This window comes from Nuphar pumila, chromosome 8 (assembly GCF_984573655.1).
Source record: "Nuphar pumila chromosome 8, dmNupPumi1.hap1.1, whole genome shotgun sequence".
NCBI lineage: Eukaryota > Viridiplantae > Streptophyta > Magnoliopsida > Nymphaeales > Nymphaeaceae > Nuphar > Nuphar pumila.
In genome coordinates, this window is record NC_143256.1 from 127,672,408 (window position 1) to 127,694,012 (window position 21,605).

The 21,605-nt window shown below is 36.6% G+C and overlaps 1 protein-coding gene across 2 annotated transcripts in view; it reads right to left on the reverse strand.

Annotated features, from left to right (window-relative positions):
• The window catches only part of EMB2247 (protein EMBRYO DEFECTIVE 2247), a 113,998-nt gene extending 97,219 nt beyond the window's left edge, over positions 1–16,779 (reverse strand). For both annotated transcript variants that reach the window (XM_090016737.1, XM_090016736.1), the window contains exons 1-5: positions 16,564–16,779; positions 16,381–16,468; positions 14,781–14,907; positions 3,267–3,350; positions 1,422–1,516 (exon numbers count right to left, since the gene is read on the reverse strand). In XM_090016737.1, coding sequence (XP_089872863.1) covers positions 1,422–1,516; positions 3,267–3,350; positions 14,781–14,907; positions 16,381–16,468; positions 16,564–16,699 — 530 coding nt within the window. In that variant the 5' untranslated portion in view covers positions 16,700–16,779. The remainder of the gene's footprint in view (positions 1–1,421; positions 1,517–3,266; positions 3,351–14,780; positions 14,908–16,380; positions 16,469–16,563) is intronic.
• Between the last annotated feature and the right edge of the window lie 4,826 nt (positions 16,780–21,605).

Sequence of the window (21,605 nt, forward strand, 5' to 3'; positions counted from 1 at the left end):
CTGATTTTCCAATAGTGATCCAACAAAGAACAGAATTCAATATGCTGTGTGATGCTCTTTGAAAGGATATGCTGTGTAATGTTGTAAAAAAGAAATCCATCATCCAAGGTACATAAATATCAGATGATACTGTATCAATATTGAAAAATCATGAGTTAAACCAACAAAATCTGGGACAATAATATGTAAGAGATTAATAGGAAAAGTGAATCCATATAATAAAACATGAGAACATCACAGGAAAGGAAACTAATGAAAACAAACATTTACGCACGCACGTGCACAGAACACACACATGTATAGATAAAGGAAGAAAGAAACAACAATATTAAACAACTACTGAAGATATACTATAAAAGATGTAGATTAACTGAGACGAATTATAAATAATACATGAGATCAATTAAATAGCACCGCAAGCATAATGCACCACAGAACATATTAGAAAGGAAGGTTTGGTTAAAGGCAGACCCAGATATGATCTTATCCCATTAAGGAACAACTTCAAAACTTATTTGAGTAGCGATAGGTACAGGTCAGAGTCCTAATGTGTGTCAGAAAACCCAATCTCTCCCTCACTTGTGCATGCATATATCATCATCATTCATCATCCTGAAGTTTTCTCCCAACTACATCAGGCTGGTTTTGTAAGTCTTGTTTCTCTATTTTCTCCTATTTAGAGCTGCAACCTCAGTCACCTTACAATTTTTCATATCACCTCTAACTGCCACTCTGCAAATCTTCAACAGTTTTCTTATTTTCTTAATCTTTTCTTGATGCTGTGTCAGTCTTTTATTGACTTTGTGAAAGGCCTCCATAAAACATGTCCAAAGTCCAAATCATTGTAAGTGACATTCTCTGTTTTTTTCCACTTGTTCACTGTACTTCTAACATTCTCATATATTCATTATCATTCTTTTAACTCCAAACATCCATATTAAATTATGCACTTCAGCAACATGCACCTTGTCTTCCTACTGCTTTTTGGTTGTCTGATACTCAGCACCATGTAATAGCACCAGTTTTATAGCAGTAATGAACTAATATATTTTCCTCGTACAGCCATTTGTTTATCACATAACACTCCACTAGATTACAACTGCTACCAATCTATTTTTATGCATAGAATATGTATGTATGTATTAGCAACTGAAAATCCAATATTGACCACCATCAAACACCCAATAACAAGTGAAGCACTAATACATCACCCATTGAATCCACATTTTTCTAGGTTTCACTGCAACAACATATCATACAAATGTTGTCATATTTGGGAAAGATCTGAAACAATAGCAAGGGCGGGCTAAATTTTTTCGAATTTGAAAAAAAATATTTTTTTTTGAGGAGGCAAAGACAGGAACCTGAATTTCAAAGACCAAAAGAAAACAATGTATTGGCAACATAAAAAGAGAACATACTTTTTCTTCCACTCCCAAACCTTGTTCGTGAACTCTTCTCTACTTAGATCTGTCCTTTTTATACCTTCAGATGCCAGCATTCGTTCAACCACCAACTGAAATTGTCAGCAGTATAAATATAAGATACAAGCCCAACATATTGTAGCATGCCAATGTCTTAACTATAAATATAAACAAATCTGGAAACCCTGTTTTATGATGCCTCGAAGATACTTAGAAGTTCTAACAGCAAGGGTTGCGACCGAAGTTATCCTACATCACAACTTTAGACTGAGTGGGAAAATGGTAGATATGAAAAGACTTTGATCATTTTATATTGAAAAGCCAGATGTAAGGAAGAGGACTGCACAAGGCCATAATTTATCAAGCAAATAGCAAGTGATAAACGTGATACTTGGTGAAGAGAAAACATTCATAATGCATATATGTGTATGTGTATCATCCCATGATGAAAGAAGGTATGAGACAAGGAACTGAGGAAGCCAATGTTACCCAGTAGCAATGGAAATACATGTTGTTTCTTACTTTTTTTAGCAATGGAAATACATGTTTCTTATTTTTCTTTTTATTTTCTTGGTTTTTTTCTCATTTTCTTCTTTAACCATGTTCGTTTTACCCTCTCCACCTTTCCCACCAACAATGGAGGAAATGCACCAGGTACCAATATGTGCCTATCCATTGTTCTCTTTTTATTCTTGTAAACATGCATGAAAGAGAAGAAGCTCTAATGACCCCTAAAAATGGCAGAACATTTGTAAACTCCCAGAAAGTAAGAACGTCTAAGAATAAATGTCAAAATGGGAGAAAATTTTAAATAGAATATTGTGCGAGAGAGAGAGAGAGAGCTTCACTAGAAAAAAGAGCAAGAAAAAAAACTCAAAGAGGGGGGCAAAAAATAATGGATCGGCCTCAATAGGAGGTATAGCACATGTTGCATGCAAAGCAAACTCACGAAAGTGCAACAATGGCAAAATAATCTACTATTGTACAGATTAAGTTACTATGTACACAAAAGAAATCTAAGAAACATGAGAAAAGGAACAGAATGCCACGGCAACTACATATTATCTGGATACAGAAAAGAGAAAACAATGAGTATCACCAAACCTGACCCCTACTACCTCAGATAAAGGAACTTCAAGCAATAAAAATATCCTTTTCTCTTTCAAATCTCTAACAATTTGCAGAAACTTTGCAACATCAGATACGGGCTACTTCTGCCCAAGATTTACAAATAATTCCAACAAAAGAAATAGAAAGATAAAACAAATGCAGCTAGTAATAGATAGTGGTGTATGTGCATATGCAAATGTTATGCATGTATTTATGAATGTTTTGTTATATGCACAGTTACATACATATAACATTCATGTAGTAGAAAGGATGTATATATATATAGAAACCTACAAAACAAAATATACAAAATGGGTTTTCAAGGTCATTTTTTCATTATGGCCATACAGATGTGGTCTACGGGCTTGATTTCATAGGGATTGGTTCTTGGATCATCTGATTCCAATGTGGCAGGATTTTTGTAGGGTTTGAAAATCAACATCCCAAAACTTTCATAAATTTTCAAGGCACAAAAAACAATTTCCCATCAAGAAAACATGATCCAGGAGTCAATCCCTAGCAAATCGACCATATCTAACACATCTATAGGGTCAGGATTGCAAAAAATGTGCCGGAAAACCCATTCGATCCATTTTGCATGTTCCCAACACACACACACACACACACACACACACACACACACACACACACACACACACACACACACATAGATAGATAAAGAGGGAGAGAGAGATTTGTGTGTGTAACAATGAATCAGAAGCCAGTAGCTACCTGAGTTGCAATACCAGCATGGTCAGTGCCAGGAACCCAAAGTGTAGGCCTCCCCTTCATTCGATTGTACCTAACCATAATATCCTAGTATTCAAAAGCAATAAAACAAAGGGAAGAAACTGGTCAGATAAAGATGCAAATTCTTGCTAGTAAACCGAGCTTGAATAAACATTTAAGTTCAGTAATCTCCCAATCAACTGTCTATAAATAAGCAATGCTTTAAGATTACACTTGCAACAGAGAAGCAAATGCAATTCAACATCAAAAAATGAAAAAATAACTAGTTTTTCTGTAAAGAGTGTATAAGAACAAATACTGTTAACATCCCACACCACATAAACGGATACAAGATTAACCTTTCTCAGTGTCAAGCTTAGCCTGATGGAATACCTGATGAGTACAATTTTCCTAAGGGTAGAAGAAGCATTTGAGCATCATAATGTTGATCACCACATGCAACAATGTTACAAGTCATGTTACAAGTGATGCAGGTAAATTCTCTAAATTAATTCCTTATTCTGGTAGAAGTAAATATTATTACTGGAGATAGTGTAAGGAAATGGAGTCCACAACCAAACTTCAAATTATTCTTCACGAATAAACTCTCTCAATAACCATAAAGGTTCACACACAAAGCAAGCACTCAAGAACCACTAGGGTTCACACACAAAACACTCAAGAGAGAAATCACAAAAGGAAAAGTGAAGAACAAATTCCATTCATGTGGGATAAAACCCACAGCAAAAAAGATAAAATACAATGTGAGAGCCAGGGAGAGACGTTGGACTCTACAACAACTCTAAATAGAGCCGTTGCAGTGTCCAACGTCTCTTTTAGACTTTGCTTAAGGTCTAATAACAGTCCAAAAAAATATATAAAAAGAAACTAAAGTTGAAAACTAACCATCCTATCCTATTGTAACTAAACTGAAAATAAATATTACATATGATGGGGTATTTACATATGAGATTATAATTTTAACACTCCCCCTCAAACTTACGGTTGAACAACCGAAAGTTTGTCCAAGAGAAAGTGGAAGCAAGGATCAACGAGAGGTTTGGTAAAGAAATCCGCCAGTTGAAATTCTGAAGAGACATATGGAAGATCAATGGTGCCTTGTAGAAATTTCTCACGCACGTAGTGACAATCCATTTCAATATGCTTGGTCCGTTCGTAGAATGCCTGATTGTTGGCAATGTAAATAGAACTTTTATTGTCACAACATAGTTGTGATGCTCTTGTACTCCCAACACCCATATCTTGAAGTAGTCGCCTCAACCAGAATACTTTCATGGTGGTTGTAAGCAAGACTCTGTATTCAACTTCAGTGGACGAAAAAGAAACATTTTGTTACTTCTTACATCTCCAAGAGACCAATGATTCTCTTAAAAACACACAAAGCCCAGTAGTTGAGTGTCGATCATTTGGATCATCTCCCCAATCTGCATCACTATAAGCAGTTAGTTCTAATGAGGAAGAAGCAGACAAAAACAATCCTCTAAAAATAGAAGTTTTAATATATCTAATAATGTGTAACACAACTCCCATATGAACAATGGCAAGAGCATGCTGGAATTGACTTGCAGTATGAATATCATGTGCAATGTCAGGTCTTGTGATGGAAAGGTAAGGCAATGCCCCAGCAAGTTGTCTATAGGGTGTTGGGTTCTCAAATGGTTCTTCATCATCAACTATGTCACAGGGATTCGGCTAACCAGGTGACGCACCTGTGTCGATGCGATGCGGGTGTGCATGCGGGTGCGGCACCTGGTGCGGTCAACCCGACCCTGGGTGTGGTCAACGCACACAGGGTCATTTATGTAAAAAAAAATGACATCGAGGGAGGCTCGCCTGAAGAAGAAGAAGAGAGGCGAGAGGGAGCTCACCTAAAAGGGGGTCGGAGGGGCTTGTCGGCGTCACAGGAAGGACCGGCATCGGGTAGCTTGTCAGACGTGGGGCTTGCCGGCGTCAGGTGGCCGAAAAACGAACGGGAGAGAGGGAGCCTGCGGCGGGGGGAGAAAGAGAGAGAGGAGAGAGAGTGAGCAGCATGGGGAGGGGGAAGCAGATCAGGTGAACATGAGCATTTTTGCTCTTGCCATCCGATTTACATTTTAAAAAGCTAAAAAGTCAACAAACCACATGGCATTCATCCAAAATGCAAACAGACGGCCATGATGTGTGCATGAGCAAAAACGCTCATGTTCAGCCTGACCTGATCTGCTTCCGCGTGGGGGAGGGTTTCTCCCTGCGTGCTTTAAATAAGCACAGGTTTGGATCCAGGTCAAATCTGAATCCGACCCGGGTTCGATTTTTATTTTTTTGCAGCACCCCCGCACCCATGTTTTTTTAAAGTGTCGCATCCTCTCACCCGCACCCATGTGACATAGATCATCAATCTTCATTTTGATATTTACAACTTCAGGAGTGTCAACACGTTTTTCATTTGTGATCCTTGACCTGTCAATAATATCAAGGGCAAATTTAGCTTGAGTCAGTAGATAACCTTTAAGGGAGTAGGCCATTTCGATTCCAAGAAAAAAATTTAAGAAACCTAAGTCACTCATTTCAAAATTGTTTTTGAGAAATTTTTTGATATTGTCAACTCCTTGTTTATCACTTCCAGTAATGATCATGTCGTCCACATAGAGCAGAAAAATAATAATACCTACATTAGATTTCTTAATAAACAATGTTGTGTGAGTAAGACAAAATTGAAAACCAAAATCAAACATAACTTGACTGAATTTATCATACCAAGCCTTTGGAGCTTGTTTAAGTCCATACAAAACCTTATATAAGCGAAGAGTTTTTCCTTGAGAAATCTTAATGTCAGGTGGTGGTTCCATATAGACCTCTTCAGCTAGACTTTCATTTAGAAATGCATTTTTGACATCCATCTGAAATATGGACCACCTCTTTATGGAAGTTAAGGCAATTAAGTTTCTGACTGGTGTCATACGAGCAACAAGAGCAAAAGTTTCTTCATATTCTATTCCATATTCTTGGGAATACCCTTTGGCAACTAGTCGAGCTTTAAATCGTTCAAGAGTGTTGTCACTCTTGGTTTTAACCTTATATACCCAACGACATCTTATTGGTTTCTTTCCTGGTGGAATATCTTGAATAGTCCACGTATTTGCCTTTTCTAAGGCACTCAATTCTGTTGTCATGGCTTCAACACATTCTGAATGTTCTTTTGCAGTATCATAATTAGAAGGTTTTATGTAGGAATGTAATAAGGCTCATAGGATACTTTGGTGAAAAAGACTCATAGGATACAAACTTTTCGGGCACTTTTGATACCCTAGATGATCTTCTTGTTTCAGTATGATCCTAAATTTTAGTATATTTTTCTATAGCACAAGGTTGCTCTAGATTACCTCGTCTGAAGTATTGAATGCAATCTGGATGGGATTCAATACTTATTATATCATTTTGATATTCTTGATCAATTTCTTCTTTATTAATCTCTGAAACTAAGTCCAATAAAAAAATTATTCATCAATTTCTCTAGAGTCTTTAATTTCAAAAAAACTTTTATTTTCTAAAAAGAATACATTTCGCGATACATATAGCTTTCTAGTTTTAAGATCAAGGCATTTATAACCTTTTTGGTTGCTAGCATAACCAAGAAATGCACATGGAATGGCACGGGGTGAGAGTTTGTCATTTTTTTTTAAGAAAACAAAACATTTGCAGCCAAATACCCTTAACCTTAAATAATATGGAGTTTGTTTAAAAAGTTTTTCAACGGGTGAAATATTGTTTAGCAAAGATAATGGCATTCTATTAATGAGATATATTGCGGTTAGGGTGGCCTCAGACCAAAAAAAATTGGCACTTGATGTGTAATGAGTAAAGTTCTTGTTGTTTCTATAATATGCCTATGTTTTCTTTCTGCTAAACCATTTTGTTGTGTGGTATATGGGCATGATCTTTGATGTGAAATACCATGTAAATTCAAATAATCATTAAATTCTTTTGACGGATACTCTCCCCCTGAATCGGTGCGAAAGATAAAGATTTCATTCTTAAATTGATTTTTAACCAGTTTATGAAATATTTGAAAATGTAAAAATACTTTGAATTTATGTTTGAGAAAATAAATCCAAGTATGCCTTGTAAAATCATCTATAAAAATGACATAGTATGAAAAACCTCCTTCTGATATGATAGGTGCAAGACCCCATACATCTGAATGTATTAACTCAAGAGGCTGAGAAGAGACAAAATTTATTTCTTGAAAGGGTAATCTCTTCATTTTTCCAAGAATACATTTTTCACATTTAAATGTCTCAGAATTACAAAAGTTTTCCATATTTGAAAGGAAATGAATCTTGGATATGCTTGGGTGACCAAGTCTCTTGTACCATAGATCCAAGTCTATTTTCTAAATATTACAACAAAACGTATTCTTGGGAATTTCAAAAAAATCCTTGTAGTATAGGCCTCCTCCTTTATGGTCTTCCCCAATCAACTTCCCTGACTGGTGATCCTGCACTTGACAACCACGAGAGGAGAAGAAAATGTTATATACATGGTTAGATAACTGTGAAACCGCCAAGAGATTGAGGTTTAGTTTGGGAATATACCTGATTTGTGGAATATAAAATCCTTTTGAGTTTTGAGAAAGCTTTTCAAAATTCCCTATTGCCTCAATTTCTAGTGGTGTTCCATCAATAGTAAAAACTTTAGACCTGTTTCAGTTATGACATTTGGATAATATTTCAGCATTTGAAATCATATGAAAGGAAGCACCTGAGTCAAGAAGCCATAGAGGTTTACCTGGATCTAAGGTGTTGACTAAAGAGACTGCAGCTCTCGTAGATGAGGATGCTCTCTTGAGTAGAGGTCCAAGTGCTTTCACCAATTGTGCAAGAGACATACTTCCAATGGAAGGTTCGCTTGATTCTTGTGGTGGTCCGACGAAGGCAACATTTTTCTAATAAGGTTTCTTCAATTTTGGACAATGAGTTTTCACATGTTCAGGTTCACAACAATAGTAACAAATGATTTTTCTTCTCTCAAAATCATTTCCTTGTTTTTCATCATTTCCCCTTCCTAGTTAGGGGGTTTGTAGGTTCTACCATAATTTCATGGTTTTGAGACGGCTAGAACTGAGTCGTCGTCACTTTTGGAGATTCTTTTGAGTCTATTTTCTTCCATACTTAATTCCTCTATTATGTCTTCAATCGAAAGCACTTTTCCCCGATGAAGAAGAATAAACTTAGTGGATTCAAATTCTGATCTTAATCCACTAATAAATTGGAAAAAATGTTCTGCATTGATTTGGTTTTGGCAGAGTTCAATATCTTGTGGACAATGCCACTTTGGTTCAAGAAGAGCTAACTCTTCCCATAGTTCCGACAAGCCATTATAGTACTCCCTGATGCTCTTATCGCCTTAAACCATATTTCTAACTTTAATTTGCAAATTGCACACATGTGCAATATCCTTAAGAGAGTACATTCTCCTAAGGTAGTCTCATGCATCATTTGCATGCTCAAATTTTGCAAGACTTGAGCACTTATTTATGTAGACACTGGTAATAAGCCAAGACATGATCTTGGCATGACCCATTCTCCATTCCTTTCACTTTTTTTCGTAAGTGGAGATGGCCTTGATTATTTCTACCTCTGTGAGAGTATTTCTCTTTCCCCTTCATCTTTAGTGAGGATTAAAGTAGGTTTCACATCGGTACCATCTACCAATCCCCATAAGCTTTTTCTCAATATTAAATGCTTCATGATTGAAGCCCATGTAACATAATTAGAATCATTGAGCTTGATGGGCTTAATGGTGACATTAGCATTGTCATTCATTTTACAATATGAGAAGAAGAAGAAAGAATTGACAAGAGAAGGTAGAGAAAAAAATACTCTACCACAAATGGCGAGTACAAGTATTCCTCCAAGCCTTCTAGCCTCCACACGATCACAACCTCAAAGAAAAATAGCCTTCTTCAAAAAAAACTCCAATGGCATGCCTCCCAATGTACCAAAAGAACGTGATTGATCAAACCAACGACTCTGATACCATGTAAGGAAATGGAATCCACAACCAAACTTCAAATGCTTCTTCACGAATAAACTCTCTCAAGAACCATAAAGGTTCACACACAAAGCAAGCACTCAAGAACCACTAGGGTTCACAGTTCACACACAAAACACTCAAGAGAGAAATCACAAAAGGAAAAGTGAAGAACAAATTCCATTCATGTGGGATAAAACCCACAGCCAAAAAAGATAAAATACAATGCGGCATTACCCCATATTTCTACTTATAAAGTGAGAGCTAGGGAGAGATGTTGGACTCTCCAACAGCTCTAAATAGAGTCGTTGGAGTGTCCAACGTCTCTTTTAGACTTTGCTTTTTGACTTGGTCAAAAAGCAAAAGGTATAATAGCAGTCCAAAGAAATATATAAAAAGAAACTAAAGTTGAAAACTAACTATCCTATCCTATTGTAACTAAACTGAAAATAAAAAAAACTGAAAATAAAGATTACATATAATGGGGTATTTACATATGAGATTATAATTTTAATAGATAGTAGTCGTCACCCCATCACACATTCTGGAAATGCCCTTATTTCTCTGTCTAAATCCCGTCCTATCCACTTGTCCAATGTATTGTGTTATCCTAACATTGAAAAGAATATAGTCATTGTTTCTAAACTTGTTGATGATACCAATTCTTACATTGAGTTTACCCCATCTTCTGTGTATGTAAAGGATCTTCAAACGAGGAAGACAATCACTGAAGGAGAAAGATGTGACAACATGTACGTCTTCAGAGAAGATCCCTTCAGTGCCCGACTTAAGCTGGATAGTCGTTCGAAGCCTGAGCCCTCTGCGTGTGTCTTCAGTATTTCAGAGTCTGGTCAGCCAAATGTTTGGCATACTAGGTTAGGTCATTATGGTCAAGTCTTTATTGAGAGATTAGTTTCTAATAAAATATTGCCTAAATCAGTCTTGGATTAAGAGTCTAGTGATGTTTTATGTTCTAGTTGTCAAGTATGCAAAAGTCATGTTCTTCCATTTAATTCATATAATAAAAGAGCTTTGAGACCATTTGAAATCATTCACTCTGATGTTTGGGGATCATCCCCACTTATTTTTTTCTCTTGAAGTAAATATTATGTTTCATTCATTGATGATTATTCTCGTTATACTTGGATATTCTTCTTAAAACATAAATTTGAAGTGTTTAGCGTGTTTCAAAAGTTTTGTACCTATGTTTCTACACAATTTTCCTTGAATATTCTAAATTTTCAGTGTGACAATTATGGTGAATACTTATCAAAGGAATTTATTGATTTCTTACGAAATAATGGGATTAATAGAAGGGTTTAGTGCCTGCATACACCTGAACAAAATGGTATTGCCAAAAAAAGCATTATCATGTTGTGAAGAGTGCATTGTCTATGATTCATGCAAGTAAGATTTCCATAAAATTGTGGACCGAAGCATTTCATACAGTTGTTCACATCATAAACATATTGCCCATGAAGCTTTGCAAAATAACTCCCCTTACTTCACGTTATTTGGGAAGCATCCAAATTATAATTAGTTAAAGGTATTTGGTTGTGTATGTTATGTTCACGTGGACAGCCAGTTAAGAAATAAATTTCAGGATAAGGCTTGAATATGTCGCTTTGTTGGATATGCCAATGATTATAAGGATTATCGATGCTACGATCCTAAGTCAGGAAAGATCAAAATCTCCAGAAATGTTGTATTTGATGAGTATAATTTTTCTGTTGATATGTGCAACAATCATGTTTTACAAGATAACACTAATGTTGAAGTATATCAGCCCTGGCTAGATGATGATTTATTTTCAGAATCACGAAATGTAGCAGCCCAATTCCATTTTTTATCAAGTCCATGACAATGGATTAGAGAATGAAACACCCGGAGTTAACATAGAGGTTGATTTTGACAGTGAAGAGGTAAACTCAGGCAGATTTAAAGAGGGTTGTGTTTACACAAGGCCCAACAAGGATCAACAGCCACAATCAGATCATAGGAATCAACTCGAGCTGATGAGAAAGTCAAGCAAAGTAAGACACCCAATTGAAAGGTGGGTGAACTTCAGCATAGATTTTCAATTATTCCTCACTTAGATTGAAAGACAGCAGGAACCTACAACGTTTCAGCATACAATGCAATCCAATAGATGGATAGAGCCCATGAATGAAGAAATTGAGGCTTTAAATGAATGTCAAACTTGAGAGATAGTGAAAAGACCACCTGATAAGAATGTAGCTTGCTCAAATGGGTGTGTAAAATAAAATATAAGCCTAATGGTACTATTGAGAGATACAAAGTGAGGTTGGTAGCAAAAGGATTCACGTAGGAGTATGGACATGATTATGATGAGACTTTTAGTCTCATGGTTAAAATAGGTATCATTTGTATTATTTTGTACTTAGTCGTTGGTCATGGGTGAAAATTGAGTCAATTGGATGTGAAAATTGCTTTTTTGGATGGGCATCTGAAGGAAGAAGTCTATACGAAGCATCCACCAGGATATAGTGTGAATAATCTGAAGGCTTATGTTCACAAGTTAAAGAGAACCATTTATGGGTTGAAACAAGCTTCAAGATCTTGGTTTAACAGTTTTTTCCTTGCAATCCAAAGTTATGGTTTTCTTCGTTCTCCGCTAGATCATTCACTCTTCATCTACAAAGGTAACAACTTTGTCACTCTACTTCTTATTTACATTGATGACATAATTGTTATCGGCAGTTGTAATGAGCATATTAAAGAGGTGAATGACTTTTTAAATAAACAGTTTAAGATAAATGACCTTGGACTGTTGAGGTGTTTTCATGATATAGAGGTGGACCGAAAAGATGATTCTCTTATTCTTAAGGCATAAATATACTATGGATCTCCTTGACAAGACAGGGATGAAGAAATGTAAATCAGTTACCACCTTTGTTCCTATCCACCAAGGATTGAGTATTAGAGAAGGAGAACTATATTGCGATCCGACCAAATATAGGAGTATAGTTGGTATGTTGCAGTATCTCACATTTACTCGTCCGGACATTGTATTTGTTGTCAATCAGGTATCTCAGTTCATGCACCAGCCTAGGCTGCCACACATGGAGGCTATGAAAAGAATCCTAGGATATTTAAAGGGGACTGCAAGAGATGGTTTGATTTACAGAAAAAATGATTGCAGATAAAGCTTTGATGATGGTTATGGCATATTCAGACGTTGAATGGGCTGGTGATCCTGATGAGAGAAGATTCGTGTCGGGATACTGCATTTTTATTGAGAAAATTCTTTCTCATAGAGTTATCAGAAGCAGAAAGCTATAGCGAGATCTAGTAGAGAAGCAGAGTATCGTTCCATGGTTGTCGTTACTGCTGAATTGACTTGAATTAGACATTTGTTATACGATTTGGGAGAAACCGTACCCAAATCCCTATTATTATGTGACAATCAAGGATCTATCAATATCTCGTTAAATCCTATTCAACATTGAAAAACAACACATTTTGAAATTGATCAGCATTTCATCCGACAGAAAGTTGAAGATCAAGAGATAGAGACAAGATATGTGAAGATTGAAGAACAAGTGGCTGATTTGTTTACCAAGGGCCTCACGAAGCGAAGATTTTGGTATTTGAGAGGCAAGTTGTCCATGGTCGATAAACATGTTCAACTTGAGGGAGGCTATTAGTGTGAGTCGGGTGGATAGATGGATCTGGATCTGGATCGATCTATCTTTAATTGTATATTATTATTTATTTCTTTTGTCTTAAATACCCCTTATTAAAATTCCTTTGTATCATATGTCACCATGGGTATTTTTGGAATGTATCTTATTACTACAGTTTCAGTTATAAAAGAAAAGAAAGAGGCACGATTTTTCCAGTTTGGGAATCGTGTGCATTTAGACCCAATACTCTCTTGTCTTCTTTCTCTCCCTGCAAAAATATCAGGAATCCTAAATCTAACAGAGGGGAACACCAACTAATTGACAGGCACAAGCTGAAAGTTATGCTAGCATGGGCACAATCATTGAAAGGATGTTAGCTGGCATCATACTATCATCCCACTGATTGAGACAAGAGTAATTTGTCTAACCTCCATCTAGAGCCACAAACTCCATAGGGAAGAGTTGAAAGGTGCTGAATAAGATGAAGATCATACAATGTACAGTCAGAAGACCTTGGGAATGAATATTTTCCTCATCTTCTAAATTAGCAGGTATTTCAATGGAAAATGGAAGACTTTCCCATGCCACCGTGAGCTCTAATCACTGATAATACAGGAAACTCTAGCTGATAGTGAAACCCATTGCAATCCTACAACTACTAGAGCTGATTTATTTGCCTATGCAAGAGTAGCATTTTTTGCACCTCCAAGGAAAGAAGTGTTTGTGTATGTATAGAGATACCATATCCACAGGGTAGATTATCATATTTTTATTATTTTCTTAACCATGAACTTTGACATGAAGGATCATGAGTTTGGGAAATTATGGTTTACACATAAAACACTCTTTGCACAAAGTTGGGGTTCACTTTGTCAGATGGGAGAAATAGGTTAGACAATACTTCCTCTTGAAGCTCTACCAAAAAAAGTTATGAATTTAAATGAACAAGAGACTTCCAAAGGAGTTTAGAAGTCTTGGACATGCCTTGTAACATCAATCTTTGCTAAGCTTATGGGGGTAATGGGAATATGAATAATGCCATGAAAATAGTTCTGGATTAAGAATTGGAGTTGCTGATTGCTATCTTTAAAGTCACGGAATGAAGAGTTGACTTAAATAAAACTTGCTTGGTATGAAATTTTAAATTTCACGTTCAAGTTTAGAAGCTAACTAGTACAACCTTTTTTTTGTTTGAAATCCGACGGAATATCACAAGATGGTGATTATGCTGATGTTACTCAGTCCACTAAAAGAGCACTCAGTGCATAGTCTGAATGGACTTGAATTTTGTGAAGTATTGATTACAAAAAGGTCTCTATCCCAGCCAATCAAAAGGTTGATACTCTAAAGCAGCTTACATTGAACATATACCTTGATAAAGAGCTGTTTCCAGTCATACACCCTGTAGACAGCTTACTGTGCGCAACTATCTTACAAGTGACCAAAATGCATATTTGATATGGCATTCATCTGTTAGCGTAACAAAGTCCTACATTGCTTCATGTGAATTTATCATCAAGTTTTAAGCAAAATTAGTTGCATCCAATCCATGAGCATACCATTGCTTCACACTGGGAGATTAGTCGAATCAATATTGCAAGTGTTCCCTATGTAATGATGCAAATAGGTGTCTAAAACAAATTTGAATGTTTTAATATATCCTATGATATTATGGACAGAAAAAAAAAAACACTTGTGGCAGTTGTAACATAACCAACATGCAACAACTAATGGAGGAAATCCTGAAAGATTGCAACTTTCTATATATTAATGATCCTTTACAGAATGAGAAGCAAAAAGATTCGAGGACAACTAATCACCCATTAATTTTACCTACCTCGAGGGTAACAAACATTGCGTGTCCCATGTGCAATGCCCCAGTAACATTAGGTGGTGGCATTGAAATAACAAATGGTTCTCCTACATTGTCCAGACTTGGCCTGAAATAACCCTGACATTCCCACCTAAAAACCATTATAAAAACAAACATCAATCAAGACAACATTTAAAACACACACACACACACACAAGATCCACATCTATCAACAACAAACAACCATGAACCATCTCAATTCTTGCCAAAAGTAAACTAAGATCTCTATAAAATATGGATCAAGTCATTATGAGTGCATATTTTCACAGTTTGACATGTAAGTGCCTATTTAGATTAACAATTAACAAGAAAGACTGTTTATGTTCAACTTGGATATGAACATGTGGACGTACATATTCCTACAATTTGCCCACTAAAAAAACAACAGGCTCATCTCTTTCAATTGTGAACAACATTCAGCTTCCAACAATTTTATGATCATGCGAATTTAAAAATAAATAGCATAAAACAAAAGCATAGAGGTGTATAATGTTGAAAGACTATAGTGATAAAATACATTTAATGATTAACTTAATCAGAATGGAATTTGTATAAAAACTGTAACTGTCATTTGTCAATTCATCAACAACAGTTCCATAAGAAAGCAGTGGTGATAGCTCAAGACTTTCTTAAAGGATGTTTTGATTAGCAAAAACCAACATCATGAAGGTTAACTCTTATCGACAATTCAGCATGCATGCACCCACGCACATAAGTACTCTTTCTCCGCTTTCTATATCGTGATCTGAACACTTAGGTGCTGGAATTCCTCTGTAGCTCTCTTATGCCCATTGAAGGTGGACAGGTTCTTATGCGAATTAAGCTTGTCTCATTTCATAGCAATTTTGAATCTCGTTTTCCTATACTTATTAATTTATAATAAAGATCTGTTGAATAAAAAAAAATCGTTTGTATGCTTTTGGATGCATGTGTATGTTTGCAACATATCACTTAAAATCCCTATGATCCAAAAGTTTCATGTTTGTGTGTGTGTACTTCACATGAGCGCGTGAAGTTTTCGGTCACTTTTCAATATAAAGGGAGAACCTTGAAGCTACTTCTATCGACTCTCAAATAGTTATAAATCAGACTCAAAATATAAGCACGATTGCTTTCTCAACACCAAAGCTCACCCGGGTAAACCAAACAACTTACCATTCCTCACGAGCTTACGCTAAAAAGTTGTCACAAATTGAAACGCCCAAACTACAGTTAAAATCTCTACAACCAAAAGAAACCCTAAGATCAACGCCGAATGCGTGTTAACTACGTAAAAATTCGTGAAGAAATGCAACAGCGAGAAAAAATAATTCAAATCTACCATCTCGCGCAACTATCAGAACTGAAAAACTCTAAAATCGGTGCAAAACAGTATGCTAATTTACAAACAATTTTATGACGAAATCCAGCCTCAAGATAAATAATTCAAATCCCCCATGTCGTACAACTATCAAATCATTAGATAGTGATCAGCACGTGGAATTTGGTGGATCACACGAAACTTTACCAGAAACTCTATCAAACGAAACATCCATTACATCGAGAGAAACCTAAAGTACTTTACCAGTTATAAATGCGCTCCTCGGCTGCGAAATCGAAGGATTTCGACGTCAACGGGGACGTGAACACATCCGAATCCGCACACGCCGCAACTGAGCAAGACAAAGACACGAAACGAATTGAGCGAAGGACGCTGAGAAATAAACGTCGAGAACGTTTCGAATAGCTAAAGGGAACGGGATCTTACCGGTGAACGACTTTCGGAAGAGAAAGGGAAAGGGCAAGAGACGGGAATGGAAGGGGCGGTGGCAGGCGGAGAAGATGAAGGGGTTGAGGCGGTGCACGGCGAGAGGGTTGAAGAAGGAAGGCTTGGGCAACGCCATTGAATCTTGGAGGTGAGGATCTCTCACTAATAACAATGGACAGAAGTAAGATAACGTCTACGCATGAGGTAGAGGGTTTTTTTTTTTTTTGGGGGGGGGGGGGGGGGGGAGGGGCGCGGGGGAGCGCTGGGAGGGAGAGAGAGCGTGGCGGGAAAGAGGATAACGATAGAGAGAGAGAACCCTCGGGTTTTTTTATGCAAGGAGCCGACGTTGATGATCCGAATCTGGGTTGGGTCTTGGCTGATAGGGGAATGCAAACAAACCGGATACTGGTTGGAACATGTTAGAACCCAATTCAATATGCGAACAATGGGTTTGGATTCAGGTACAGATCTGGATCTTATTTATGTTGTATTCAGACGATACATGTATGGTAGTTAGGGGTGGGCAACAGGGGGTGCTTGAGCTACCTAATTAATTTTTTAATAGTTGGTTACATAGTAACTTAATAACTATTATTATTTATCTAATTAGTTTAATTGGTTTTATGAAAATTGTAACGATGGCTTTTTGGCACATGAGAAGTTGGTAACTATTATTATTTACCTAATTAGTTGCATTGATTTTATGAGAAATAAAAAATTAATTAGTTTGGTTCTTTAATTTTTATTTAATTCATTGTTTTTTGTATTCTAATAATTAATTTATGGCCTCCATAAGAAAATAATCTACAAAATGGGTTTGGGTCAGGTTGAACCAACCTATTGAACATTGGCCCATTGGGCCTAAGGGCTAGGTCATGGGCTGCTCTTCAAACTGGAGCTTGGTACAAACTGGGTCAAAACAAGGCCCGTTAATAAATGGGTTGGGCTGCACTTAAAACTGTATGGCCCAAACTCTAAATGGGCTTGGGTTGGGCTGGCCCGACGCCCACCCCTAATGGTAGTACCCTATATCACATTGGTGCACACTAGGTACGATGTGGTTTGGGTAGAGTCTGAACCCAACTTTACCCACTTAGAAAAAAATCACGAAAAAAAAGGAAAATTGTTGGGAAATTGTTTTACTCAGTAGGTAAGGCAACCGAGCTTAAACTAGGTGTGCTCGTATATACACGTTATACACACTATCTTTCAAGTGATAAATGCCCCACTCATGATCAAGTCCTTGGTACAATGACTATTCGTACAACTACGCTGCTAGAATACAATTGAGCTTTGGCTTTATTGCAATGATACAACAATGTCGTGAAACAAAGTAGCTCGACATATACCAACTTGAAAAAAACTTTTAGTTAGGTAGGTTAACTTATTCTAGAACCTAGACTCAGTTTGAGTAGGGACCCTATATTCAACTTTAAGTAGGGACCGTGAGCTCGACTTGGGTAAGCCTTGACTAAGTCAAGGTCTAAACTCACTAGAGGAAGGACTAGAGATACAGGGAGAGAGATTAGAGTGAACTAGGGACCTCAAGAGAGAAAAAGAGCATTAGCTCATGGGAGAGTGAAATAGGAGAGAGGAGATAAGAGTTTATTGTCAGTAATGATGAAAATGAGTTAGGGTTAGGGTTTATATAGGCCTCAACCCAACAACTACCAATAAATTACTACAAAGGGCATTTAAAAGGCCCAAACAACTAGCAATAATCAGCTTGGGCTAGCTAAACAGAGGCTTGACGACCCAAACAATCGAGAAAAACAAGGGCAAAAGGTCTTGGTCAACAGAAGACACATGATTTTATTAAGGTAAAATCTATCCAAAATCAAGTTGTAGTCAAAGGAAATGAGTGGTTATGTACCATTTGACCATTAATTGTCCCATGCAAGAATGTTTGTGAAGGTTATTGTCAAGTTCCAAAATGGATCCAATGTGGTTTAAGGCTGAATCAAAGTCCATGAGTGGTAAGTCAAGGTCGGTTTTAGATTTGGAGATTAAATTTGTAATAACTCAAAATTTTAACCCGAAAAAAATCATATTTTTTTTCTTTTAAAATAAGCGGAGACAACTTTTTCTTGAGGTTAAACATTCTGGGCATGTTATAGAACAAACAATCGTCAAAACTAAATTAAAATGCTAATATCATTTGCTATTAAAATTTAATTCAATCTCAATAATTTAAAAATTATACCAAAGTATTTTCAGTATAAAATAACAATAAATGTTTTTCCAAAACTATCTCTAAAAAAAAGAAAAGACAGACTCTCAACGTTGTTCCAACATCCAACATCCGCTCCACAGCTATACATCATACCTCACCTAAAAATCCATAAAATAGGTCAAACTCATGAAAGCGTGGTAGGGAATATCGACACAGGTATACCAAATCAATATGCATGAACATGTTTTATTCGTTTTACAACCAATCATTTAGGCAAATAATCATTTTACGCATGCTTTCAACACACATTGCATATCATAAATAAATACTAAATTGATGCATGATCACAATTGCATAGCACAAATCAATTCATAGGCAAATACCAACTTTATGCATGAGCAAATGGATAATGTATACACTTACTATTGCAAAACAAGAGATCTTTCATGCATGAGCGATTTTAATTATCTTTATTAAGTTTTTTTATATGATGCATGTCATGGCATTAGAAATACACATACACTTGGGGTTTTACTTAATAGCACTATGGAAACTACAGAGGCTTAACATGGATGATGACTATGGTTCTGGAGGAGTATTTTAAACAAGTTGTGTCTTAACCCTGACTAAGCATCTTTTACCCGTCCTGGGTGAGGGACAACCTAGTCGAGAGAGTGCTCCTAATACCTCAATCCTAATGCATCAGACTTCACTCATGAGTTCCTTAACCTGTTATCCCGCAGGTAATGTGAAGGCTTCCCCCTATATCCGTGTTTAGGGAGGAGCAACCTTTTGTGATAAAAAAAAACTTGTTTCACAGAGCCTAAAATACCATTTATCTTTTCATTGTAAGCTTCATTAGAATTAATGTTCACATCATATTTTTTTAATATCATTAATTCTATTATTTTTCAATGCACACACATAATGAATCTATCACTAATTTTTATGTCTCCAATTTAGGCAACTTGATACATGATTTAATGTCAACAATGCTTTCATGCCACACATAAAAATTGTAACGCATTCACTTTTCATTCATTCATTCATATGCATTAAACATGATTAAAAACATGCATCCACACATAGTCACATGTCACAATATAATGCACATGCATATGCAATTCAATAGTAGTATTTATTCATTAATTGACATGCAATAACAAATCATTTGATGTCATGCTTATTAGAAATTTAAAACACATTTACACAATATTTCAGGTCACAATTCCATGTTAATTTAGCATTCAAATCCATGCATTAGCATCAATAATTTATACTTCGCATAACTTAACCGACCCATATTCAGTTCGAAACCCGATTAGACAAGATTTGCCCTGCTGCTACAATAATCGCTGTTATGTACATAAACAAATAATAGAGTTAATTTTTTTTTACAGAATATGCAAGTTTTCGTCAGCTTTCTTATGCCGCAAACCATTCATAAAATCTCTTCAAAACGAAGGAGTTATGAACGTTTTACAAGATAGCGGTCAATTGTCACATTCACATAAATAGTGTCACTCGAGCAAGTAAGTAGCGCCCAAATCATATCATATATATATATATATATATATATTTTCTCGGTTATTGTGCAACCACCATAAAACAGCGGTTTTATCAAGACTGCAGCTCTCTCTCTCTCTCAACAGACTACTTACACGAGCATAAACACACAAATTTGGCAAGCTTGCATGCTATTCTAGGAAGTTTGAGTTCTACTGACCTGTGTCAACCATATTTATGAGGCTAACTTTAAGTTATGACTCATATCAATTCTTCAAAAAACTACTTCAAATGTTCTTACTGTATTATGCCAATGGTCTCAAGCATCTAGCTAGCGGGTGTGCTTAGCCTATTTTAGTATTATTTAACACGATGGGAAATTTGAAGTGAAGATTTTGGTTTAACATGTTATTTTTATTAATAGCGAATTATTTATGCCTTCAGATTTTTCATAGTGCTTCTAGGAGTTGGGAATTTTCATAGTAGAATATTTATATCTGTTGCTTCTAGTTCTATTTCTTTACCTCTTGTTATGCCCCCTCACCATATTTCTATTGATGTGGTTCTGTCAGTGTGCACCCTCTTTTATTGTGCACATGTTGGTGATTAGAAATGTGCATCCAACTGGTTTTGTTTCACATCTTCTTCTTTTCATTTTTATGATTTATTTCTTTGTTACATACTGTTTCAAGCTTCCTGTTCCTTATTTGTCTTACTGCCATTGAATGAGGCAACCTCATTTACTTTGTGATAAAGCTAGCCGAATGAATGCAAACATAAGCTGCTCTGGATGTCATTGCACATGTAATATTACCAGATGCTCTGAATTTTTTTTTTGTTAAGGCCTTTACTGGCGCACTTATTTAATGCGCCTGTGAAAACCGTTTCTGTCAGTAGAAAATCTTCACTGACGCAAATCTGGGCCAGTGATTTTTTTTTACTGTCGCAAAAATTGCGCCCGTAAAACTGATTTTCGCTGATTGCTGCACTGCAATACCGGCGAGACATTTACTGGCGCATATTTTGCGCCAGTAAAATTAATTTTTCCAGTAGTGGCCTCTCTCGCCCCTCCTCTTTCGTTTGGAACCAGGGAAGGCATCCCCCCTCTTACTTTCGTTTGCAACCAAGGATGTCATCCCGTCTTCGGTCGTGGCCGACGACGAGCAATCGTGCTGCTTTGAGGGTCTCGACAACGTGCAGGAGAGGAGGGTGGCGAGGGAGAACGAGAAGCTCTGCCACTGGAGGACGTGTAGGGTCTGCCGCGAGAAGGAAACGGTTCCAATGCCTCTCCTCTTTTCTTTTGGTTTTTCGTTGAGTCGCTGTCGGAGAAGGCATGATGCGTTTTTCAGACATGCAGGTTCTA